This window comes from Nannospalax galili, unplaced genomic scaffold (assembly GCF_000622305.1).
Source record: "Nannospalax galili isolate Female #2095 unplaced genomic scaffold, S.galili_v1.0 scaffold89, whole genome shotgun sequence".
In the NCBI taxonomy this organism is placed as follows: domain Eukaryota; kingdom Metazoa; phylum Chordata; class Mammalia; order Rodentia; family Spalacidae; genus Nannospalax; species Nannospalax galili.
In genome coordinates this window covers 806,112-816,904 of record NW_008359211.1, presented here as the reverse complement: position 1 = coordinate 816,904, position 10,793 = coordinate 806,112, and the positions used below count along the sequence as shown (strand labels likewise).

The 10,793-nt window shown below is 54.2% G+C and overlaps 1 protein-coding gene across 1 annotated transcript in view; it reads left to right on the top strand.

The window, feature by feature from the left end:
- Clcf1 (cardiotrophin like cytokine factor 1) overlaps positions 1-8,119 on the top strand; it is a 9,149-nt gene extending 1,030 nt beyond the window's left edge. The window contains exons 2-3 of the mRNA XM_008822882.2: positions 4,728-4,894; positions 6,682-8,119. Coding sequence (XP_008821104.1) covers positions 4,728-4,894; positions 6,682-7,176 — 662 coding nt within the window. The 3' untranslated portion in view covers positions 7,177-8,119. The remainder of the gene's footprint in view (positions 1-4,727; positions 4,895-6,681) is intronic.
- The last annotated feature ends 2,674 nt before the right edge of the window (positions 8,120-10,793 follow it).

Genomic DNA, 10,793 nt, shown 5'->3' with positions numbered 1-10,793 from the left:
CCCGGGAAGGGAAGGGAGCGACCGGGCGGGAGCGGAGGGGCGGGGCGGGGCCGGGGCGCCGGGGCCACACAGGGGGAAGGCGCCACCGCCGCCGGGAGGGGTCCGGGAGCGAGAGGTCACTGTCGAGGAGGTAGGGCCAGCGAGTTGTCACCGCCGCGCGGTTCTCGGGGCTGAGCCCCACCCCCCCCAAGCCAAGCCTGCGCGGCCTCGCTGAAGCGCCTCGCCCCGCTTCGCGCCCACCTTTCTAGCCAACCCAAACTGGGCTCCTGGAGGTCCCCCCACCTCCCCATCCCAGAGGACCCCCTGTGTCCTCCAGAGCCCAGGGGCTGGAAGGGCCTGCCAGAAGCGGAGGAGGGACAGGCAGACTGGGGGCATGGCAAGGGCAGTCCGAGCCTTGGAGAGTGGCGAGGGGTGGGAAGCACACGCACCTCTTTCTGGAACCTGACCCAGGGACATCTTTGGCTTTTGTGGCCTCTGACAGACCTCCACACTGTACAGCACACACTGCACCCCCCTAACAGACCAGATGCACCCCTCTAGCTCCAGCGTCTTGGAGTCACACTTTTAAGCCAGAGGAGGAACAGGCAGAGATGGAAGCCACTGTCACTAAGGCAGTCTCCGCGAGTGTCTGCTGCCCCGAGTGATGGGTCCCCAGACCCCACACTGAAGCGTCCTATTCGGCTCATGCAGGCCACCCTTAACACACCAGCTACTGATGCCCAACACTTCACATTCCTCCCCACAATCCCACCTGCCTGTTCACACCCTGGCTCCTGCCTCTCTGCAGCCCCTCCCACACCCTCTTGCACACTCTTGACCGTAATACTCTTTCCAGCTCACCCACACACTTGCTCTGGTCTATTTCCTTCACCTCTTTCCCGGCTTCTGGCCTCAGCTGGCTGCTCAGCCCCCTGGCTTCACCCTCATCTCCCTGAGCACACCCAGGGCCCTCTTGTGGCATAGCCCGGTAGCCTTTCCTTCAATCAAAGCGCAGCTCCGGGACTGACTTTAGTATGCAGAGGAGCCCGCCCTGCCCGCTGCTTCTTTCCTTGGACCTGATTTCCTCTTCTGTCTTTTGGGCCGCAACGGAAGAGAAGGGAAAGGATGGGGATGTTGGAGAGGACAGCAGAGATGGACGGCCCTACCCCATGTTTGGGCTGGGAGAATCTTTCGTGAGCTCAGTGCAGTCTCCCCATGGTAGTCCACTGTCACCAGATGGGTTGATGGCAAAGCTAGGTCTCCCGATTTCAGGCTTATGTTCTCAGTACCCTGTCTCTTCTCACCAGCCAGAGGAGGACAGAAAGGAAAGAAGGGAGGAGGGGGCAGCCAGCCAAGAGGACGAAGAAAGCTGCGTTTCTATGGGCCTTTCCCTGGATAGGACCCCTGGATCTCACACCACTGTACACCTTCCACCTCTTAGGCCACGCCCCAGATCTCCTCAATAAATTCCTCCAAGGTCACCCAGATACTGATCCTGATCCAGTCTGAGAGCAGGACTTTTTCTTCTCAATCCCATATTTAGCTTCTGGACCCAACATTTAGGGTGTACAGCTGTTAGTCCCCTGTCCCAGGTGCAGTCTCCCCACAACCACTCTGAACATCTACACTGCTGAGCCCTGCCCCTCAGTGACGGTGGTCAACCTGTGGGATAGGCCAGGCCTGAGGGGCAGCTGGCTAAAGGTCTGTCAATGCAACAGGTTGAGGTGGCCCTTGTGCTTCGGTGGGCTAAGGCAGTGTGTGTGTGTATGTGTGTGTGTGCGCGCGCGCGTGCACGCACGCATGTGTTCATGAGGAGGGCCTTGGTTCCCAGGGCCCAGGGATCTGGATAGAATTAGGGGCTGGCCTGGGTGGGGGCCAGGATGGGGGTTGGGGGGGCTGCAGCAGGAAACGTGAGCCACACTCATTAGCTCCTCACGTGCTCAGCTGGATTTATAAACACAAGGAGGAGACGGGATGTAAACAATCAGTGGGCAGCAGCCAGAGGCAGAGCTGGGGCTGCAGCGGGCTGGAGACGAGGGCTCAGGGAGGGGGCTGGGACATGGCATGATGGTGGAGTTCACCTGTATGGTGTGAACCTGAGAGGAGAGAAGTGGAGGGCTCTAGCAAACCCACCACACAGTCCTACCCAGGGACACAGGGAGCCCCCTCCTCAGTGCTCACACCCAGCGCAGGTGTTCTCTTCCCAGGCCTTCCTGCTTTGCCGCCTGAGATATGGGCACATCTTGCCCAGAGTCGAAGCTGTCGTAGCAGAGGGAAGAGTCCTGCCCTTCTACCTGCCTCTTTTCCTCTCCTGCTTCCTCTCTGATTCCTGAGACTCCTTGCCTCTTTCTGCTTCTCTCCAGGACCGGTCAGTAGGCTCCTTCTGCTCTCCCCTGTCCCCCCCACCCAGCCAGCCTGCAGTGACACAGTTACCTCAGAACTGAAATATTCCTGGAAACACCGGCCTTGTCTGGTTAATTTCATGAGCCGTTTTTCTGCCCAGATGACTTAGCTCTTGTTTATCCAAATGCTTCTCCCCCTGCTGTCCCTGTGTAGGGAGCTAGTCTCCCTAGGGATGCCCCACAGGACCCAGGCGGGGAGGGGGAACCAAGCTGCAGGCTGGGCTCCTCATCACACCTACTATGGGATGTACAGTCTAGTCCTAGGATTCTGGCCCTAGGGCTGCCCCAGGCAGGGTGGGGTGAAGAGGCCAGCCAAGCCTCCAGTTTCTGCTTCAGCAGGACTTTGGCATTGCCACTAACTTCCAGCAAGGCTATACTCAATCCTGAAAGCTGTCTGGAGCCTAGACAGGCCATAGCTCAACTTATCACAACTGTATCCAAAACTAACTCTACAGGTTACCTACAGAATGCTGAGACAAACTCAGCCAGATGCCCAGGGCTTGGTACGAAGGAGAAGGACCTGGGCATATTTTGGAATGTGATGATCAGGGAATAGAAGAGTTAGGCAAAAACTAAGGATGGAAATGAGGACTGGGAAGGAACATTCAGGAGGAAAACCACAGGCTGCAGATGGGGGAAAGTAGGGCCTGTTTACCAAGCAAGCAGTTAAATGTCTGACCCTGCTGTCTGAAAACACATGTGAAAACACACACTCACACATGCACACTGAAGCCAAGATTACTCAGAAGAGCAGGGTCCCTGTGACAGGTGATACCCCATTCCCACACTCCACCTGCAAAGCTAGCTAGTCAAGCATCTAACTGTCCATACTGAGTGCTTGGGTCATAGCAAAAGTCCCCAGCTGCCTCCTGGACTCTGTAAGAAAGATACTATCCTGGATTGTAGCCCTCTCTAAAGCCCTAAAGATTGAGGATCATGATAGACTCTAACCCTAATCTAGTCTTCATTCCTTCTTAACACCAAACCCTACTTTTGATTCTAAGTAAAGATTGTTAAGCTTATCCACTTGTTTCTAAGAAACGTCATTATAGAAAAATTTGGAAGTATAAAATATAAACTAGAGGAAAGAAACCACTTGCCATCATACCTATCCAAGCTTAAAACCCAAACTAGCCTGGCTCTTTGTGACATGCCAAGCAACATCCCAGCTGACATGTAAATCAACAAATTCATAAACCTTAGCCCCAGCTAACCTTCTGCCCAAACTTAACCACATCCCCCTCCTGGACTCAAACCTCAACCACATTCAATCAACCAAATCCCAAGTCTAAACTAATCTTAAATGTTAAGACTAACCTAGTTCCTAAACCTAACCTAGCCCAGTGCTAATTTTAGCCCTACCGTTTCCTAGCCCAAATGTACACTGATTTTGATCTTGGGCCTCACCTGAAAGCCCCCCCAAAAAAGCATGTTTCCCACCTAACTATGGTCCTTCACCCCAATTCAACTCCTGGCTTTTGGGGATGTCTAAACCCTTTATTGTCTTTTGCTGATCAGCCCGCTTTAATCACATATCTTTCCCCTTTCCTTAGAACCCCAGATTAAAAATGGGGCAGACATTGGTAGGGCCTGTTGGCGTAGGCCTGTGATCCCAACACTCAGGAAGCTGGGGCAGATGGATCATGGGTTCAAGAGGAGCCTGGACAACCTAGGGAGACCCCGTCTCAAAAGACAGAACAGGGCTGTGGATATAATTCAGGGGTAGAGCGCTTGCCTACGTGTGTAAGCCCCAAGTTTAATCTCCAACAGTACAAAGAGGGAGGGGTGCAGAGTTCCACACTGATTGAGGAGAATCCTTTGGTCTCAGTCCCTATCCTTGCCATACCCAGGAACTATATCCAAGCCATCCTAGGCCCTTCAGCCTGACCCTGACTTTCTAACCCTAGCCCTGCCTCCAGTGGGGCAGCTTGCTAGAGCTGACATGTACCTACCCTTTAGTTCCCTTCAAGCTGGGACTGGAAGACTGGGGGAAGAGGCTGGGATACAACTGAAATCCCAGTATATTGACACAAAGACCCAGCCTGCCCCTCTGAGTACACATGTGCACACATATTTTGGCACATAGACACAAATGCCACAGAGTTTTAGCTGACAGATACAGTCAGATATTTACTGATAGACACAAATGTCAGGTCCTCATCCTTACACACATACCTCCACACACACTCTTGGACCAGGAATGTTTCCCCTCTTCTGTCTCCCATCTGGTCTCTCACCCTCACTACCCCCTCCCAGCTCAAGGTGGGGACAGACACCTGAGGGGCTGCCAGCTCTTCCCCCACTTGGCCTTGGGCCTACCCTCAATCTTCCCCATCCTGTCCACAGGGGACTCGTGGGGGATGTTAGCTTGCCTGTGCACCGTGCTCTGGCACCTCCCTGCAGTGCCAGCTCTCAATCGCACAGGGGACCCAGGGCCTGGCCCCTCCATCCAGAAAACCTATGACCTCACCCGCTACTTGGAGCATCAACTCCGGAGCTTGGCTGGGACCTACGTGAGTATCCAGCTTAGTCTGGGCACTGGGTAAAGAGGAAGGCGAGGAGAGAACATGGTGGAGGGGTCCTGATGAATGATGGGGGGATGAGGAGCCCTTTGGCTCCAAGCAGTTTCCCTGTCTGGCCTATCTCCTGCCCTTCCCTCTTAGGTGCCCCCCCCCCCAATCCTGGCCCCAGGACTAGGCATGTGGGTAGGCCTCGCACCCGCCTTGGCCCATTGCCCCACTGGCTGCCAGCCCAGCCGCCCGCCTCCCCCTGGGGGCCGGGGAAGTCTCTTCTGTTTACACCGTGTTGTGGTGTCTCTTGTACGGGTGGGGCTGGGTGGGGATGGAGGGGCCCCACCTTCTATGCCTGTGTTCCAGCTCGCCTCTATCCTCAGACCTGGGGCCCTGCGGTTCTGGACCCAGGGGCTCCCTCTGTCTGCCTCTCCCATTCTGGCCAGGCCTCTAAGGAGGGTCATGTGGGGGGGGGGGCTGCAGATTCCAGGCCAGGCATGGCAGTGGGTTCAAGGGTGTGGAGGGTGGTTATACCACGCATATCTGAGGGTAGTCCAGAGGGGTTCATAGAGCCCAGGAAAGAAGGAAGAGGATCAGAGGAGCTGAGGGCCATGGGGAGCCAGCCCCTCTTCCCGTGTTCCTCTTCCATATCCCAGACCCTACTCTGGAGCCAGGGAAGAAAAAAGGAGGAGGGTGGCGGGGGAGCTGGCTCCAGCCCCAGGATACACCGAGGAAATTAGTTTGTCTCTGTGCTTGTCAGCGTGTGAACCTCCCCCTGGGCCCTTGCCTATCCCAAGCCTCGCCCCTCTTTTCCTTCCCTCCCAGTTGCACATCTCCACACCCCCTTCCCTGGGCCCCAGGCTCTTCCCCTGAGGGGTTGGCAAGGGCTTTGCCCTCTCCCCTATACTCCACTGCCGTCCATACCCTTCCTCCTACCCCTTCTTGAGATTGCCTCAGTTTCTTCCTTCTACAGCCCTGCTCCTAGCAATTGAATCCTCTTTCTCTGGGGTGTCGGTGAGTACCCTACTGTCCTCTGCCCCTTTAGGTGGTGGACTGGGCCTGTCAAAGAGGAGTTTTGGTGCCACCAGGCCTCTTTGCCTTTAACACCAGCTCTCCTCTGACTGGTTTCCCTGTGCAAAAAACTTTTGCTTGACTCTGCTACCCCTCTAATTCCGACCCTTTCTCTCCTGACTTCCCCTGCCAAATTTCTTGAAGGAGTGGTCTACACCCGCTGCCTCTGCTTCCTCTCCACCCACTCACTCCTTAACCCCCTGCAATCTGGCTTCCAGGCCACAGCAACGGTCTCTCTCAGGTCGCAGGCATCTCCTCACCAAATCGACAGCGTTTTCTGCAGTTCACTGTCCTGTTCTATAGCTGCGCTGTGGAGCCCTGCTGCCTTCCTGAGCCCTTCCTTGGCCTGTTACTCTCAGGGGCCACCTTCTACATCTCCAGTCTGGCCTCCTGGCTCCTCGAGACTCTTCTTCCTCTCTGCCTTGCCCTGTGGTGGGCACTGTCCACCCAGCCAATCAGCAAGTCCTTCCTGAGAGGCTCCTTCGTGGTTTTCTCTCTACACCTCTCCGTGGGAGAACTCATCACTTCCACTGTCTTACCTATCACCTCATGCAAATAACATGCTTGAGAAATTCAGGAGGCCTGTGTACAGAGAGGCCTACCGTGGAGGCAGGGCCAGTGTCAGGGAGCAAGAACAATCAAAGCTCTGGGAGTGGGTATCTCCCTGTGGCAAGCTGGCGGCTCTGCTCTCCTTTCCCATCACCCTCTCCTTTTCACAGCTGAACTACCTGGGGCCCCCTTTCAACGAGCCTGACTTCAACCCTCCTCGGCTAGGGGCAGAGAGTCTGCCCCGGGCCACTGTCAACTTGGAAGTGTGGCGAAGCCTCAATGACAAACTGCGGCTGACCCAGAACTACGAGGCGTACAGCCACCTCCTGTGTTACTTGCGTGGCCTTAACCGTCAGGCTGCCACAGCTGAGCTTCGGCGCAGCCTGGCCCATTTCTGCACCAGCCTCCAGGGCCTGCTAGGCAGCATCGCAGGCGTCATGGCAGCTCTAGGCTACCCACTGCCCCAGCCTCTGCCAGGGACTGAGCCGGCCTGGGCCCCTGGCCCTGCCCACAGCGACTTCCTCCAGAAGATGGATGACTTCTGGCTGTTGAAGGAGCTGCAGACCTGGCTGTGGCGTTCAGCCAAAGACTTCAACCGGCTAAAGAAGAAGATACAACCTCCAGCAGCCGCAGTCACCCTGCGCCTGGAGGCCCATGGCTTCTGATCTCTGACCCTTACCCTCCCACCCGGTCAACTGTGTTTCTGTTCTTGGGCGGGGGAGAAACCGCGTGTTGAGCTTGTTGAGGCAGGAGACAGTGGGAGCACCGGCCCTCCGCAGCCTTTGATGGGGAGTGTGATGCGATAAGCCCTGTCCCCTGCCTAGCTCCCAGAGTCCTACAGGTCTGGGGAAAAAGTGCAGTGGGCACCACCTGTTCACAGAGGTAACCTGAGGGAGCCAAATGGCTCTGTGGGTTCTCTGCCTCCTGCTTTCTGCTCACCACTTACCAGTGACCACCTAGTTCCTCATGTGGCACTTGCAGAAGCACACTTGGAGGGCATGGATGGGGGTCACCATAGCATGTGCCTTTCTGTGGTAAAGCCCCTCAGCTGTCCACCTCTCCTAATGAGTGTTGCTCTCCTACCCCTATAATTACATACCCAGTTCAAGAAAGAACCGGGAAGACCGATCTAAAGAAGAGAGATAAAAAGTGGAGGGGATGGAGTCTGTGCTGGGGGTAACCTAGAAACCAGAAGACAGAATACTAAGAGAGCAGCAGCGACAGACCAGACCCAGCAGTCACCGAGGCAGTTGGTGCCACTGAGTAGAAAACTCAACCCGTGTTGAACATCAGGACCTTGCCTTGAATTTTCTTGCCAGCATTTCGGTGCCTCCTCTCCGCCCCCTTTCCCAGGGTATCTGTGGTTGCCTGAGCTGGGGAGGGCAGCCACAGCCACAGCCACAGGGTTTCCTGAAAGTTTACATTGCAGTAGCATTGTGGGGTGAGGGGGGATGGCTCCCCCAGGCCCTATCCCCAGCCCCACCCACTCACGACTCTAAGTTTGTTGTATTAATATTTATTTATTTGGAGATGTTATTTATTAGATGATATTTATTGCAGAATTTCTATTCTTGTATTAACAAATAAAATGCTTTCCCCAGAACTTCATCTCCTTGCCTGGCCTGGCACTCTTCCTAGGGCACATTACTGGCGATCCTGGCCCTGCCTGCCCTGATTCCCATTGTCCCCTTACCCCATAGTGGCACACAGGACTTGAGGCACAGGCTCACATTCTGATGGGCCTGGGGTCACACAGACACCTGGGACCCATCGATCTGCACCCCGTACCCATGATGCCTCAGTTGTTCCCAGCAGCTGTGTGTTACACGTTACACCACGTCGTCTGCCCGTCTTCCTTGCCTCTGGATTGCTTTACTGGTCCCCTAGGTCTATCTCCCAGCCTTGAATTTCTCCGTGCTAGCTCACCCTGCGCTTGGTGAACAGAGCTGTTCTCCTTTCCAGCTAGCCCCAAGCACTCACCCCTGGGCGTTCAGGCCCCAGCTTTCCCAGGCCCCCCCAAGCAGTGGCTGCCTGCCGGGGCCCTTGCCTGAAACACCCTTCCTCTCCTAGGGAGGATGGACGATGACCAAGTCAGTGTTCTCGGCTATGGTTTGCCCCCCCCCCCCCCCAGCGTCAGGGCTTGTGAGAAGAGAACGCCTGCTGGACTGCAAAAGAATGGGATGGACAATGTGTCAGGGAAGACCTAATTTCAAATCTCATTTTATAGCCCATTAGTGGGATGACCTTAGACAAAGTTTTTAGGTCTCCAGTTTCCCGGTCTGTAAACTGGGGATGATTAAATATGTTTATTTGATTGTTGGTGAGGGTAGTGGAAATTATAAAAGTGAGATACTTGGCCATAGCAGCAGCTATTGTAACAATTACAGATTCAGACACATCTTTGTGTCATGACATTCTAGTTAGGCGCTACTGGGTAAATTAATGGGTTAATTGTTCCCAAGGCAATACATGGATATTTTAAGATAACCTTCTAGAGACACTGCCTTAAGCAAGGAAGTAACAAATGATGGTCATGTCAGTCAGTTGACAGATACTTTAAAGATCTAATTACTTGCTTGTCACTGCTAACCTGCGAGGGAAGCCAAAAGTCTCAGACCTACCTTGTCTCCTGCCCTTGTGGGCCTCACAATCTACTTGGGAAAAAAGATCAGCTTCCCTGAACTAATAAGGCACACTCCTGTGATGAGGACGAGGCAAGCGCACGAGGCCCTAGAAAAGGGTGAGGTCAGGGTGTAAAGTGTAGGAGCTACGGACCTGCTTGTGGGCTCGCCAAGCTCTGGGCAATGTCCTAGAGTTACCTGGTCCAAGTGGAACATGCCCAGCCATCTGCTCAGCCACCCACAGCTCTGCTCCTTGCCTAACAAGACACTGGCAGGGGGAGGGGGGAGTGTATCAGGGCCTTCTCTCTACACAGGCACAATATGTCTTGGCTCATACTATGCAAAGCACCCAGCAAGGGGCTGTGAGGAAGATGACTAGGGAGGCAGGGGTCCTGTCCTCAGAGTTTACACAGTACTAGCTGGTTAGGTTCCTAGAGGTTCGACCTTCCTCTTTGCTCTTTGTCCTTCTCCTTCCCTCTCTCCTTCCTTTCCTACTTTCCTTCCCTCCCTTCATCCTCCCTCTTTTTCTTTCTCTTTTTTTTGGCCCAAAATTTTATTTATTCGTATTCTGTATATGAGTGTTTTGCTTGCATGTGTGTAAGTGCACCCATGTCCTGCAATGCCCGAGGAGGTCAGAACAGGGTGTTGGATCCCCTGGAGTTACATATGGTTGTTACATATGGTTGTGGGTGCTGAGAACTGAATCCGGGTTCTCTGCAACAGCAGCCAGTGCTCTTAACTGCTGAGCCATCTCTCCAGCCCCTCTTTTGGCTTTTTGAATCAGCATCTCATTCTGTAGCCTAGGCTGGCTTTGAACTTGCCATTTGCCTGCCTCCCCCTCTGAACTGCTGGGATAACACACATCCACCACCTTGTCCTCTCTTTTTTTCTCTCTATACCCAGCTCAGGCTTCAACTTAAAGGTGTTCCATTAATGTGTTCTCTAAGTGTGGAATGAAACAATCTAGAAAAAGGAGTAAGAAGACCTGCCGTAAATGCCAGGTTACATGGCAGGTTTGCTGAAATGTTGACAGGTGCAGGGAATGGGCCAGCAATGGCTCAGTGAGAATGGTGCTTGAGCCAAGCTTTGACAGCCTTTGACAGCCTGAGTTTGATCCCTAGAACCCACATGATGGAAGGAGAGTCCAATAAGTATTTTAAAAGGAAGGGGAGGGAGGGAGGGAGGGAGGGAGGGAAAGAAAAAGTAAAAGGACAGTAGAAAGGAACGAAGAAGGAAGGAAGGAAGGAAGGAAGGAAGGAAGGAAGAAAGGGAGGGAGGGAGGGAGGAAGGAAGGAAGGAAGGAAGGAAGGAAGGGAGGAGAGGGAGGGAGGGAGGGAGGAAGGAAGGAGGGAGGAAGAAAAGAAAAGGAAGAAAGCCCAAGGAAGTGGAAGTGTAGGGTGGAGCAGTACCTTAGGCTGGGAAGGGTGGTGTCTGATGCCACTGCTGTATTTACAGTACCTGATGCACAGCAAACGCTCAGTGGCCACCTCTTGCACAAATGCACAGGGTGGGATTCCATTCTGTTCCCAGAGCGTGGGCAGACTTTGAATAGGCGGAGGTGGGGGAGGCAAGGGAAGAGTGAAGTTTGCTGGCTCCTTTACAGGCAAGCAGCATTTTGAGAGCAAGCTCTAGGACTACTTCGTTGTGGATCCTGATGGCAC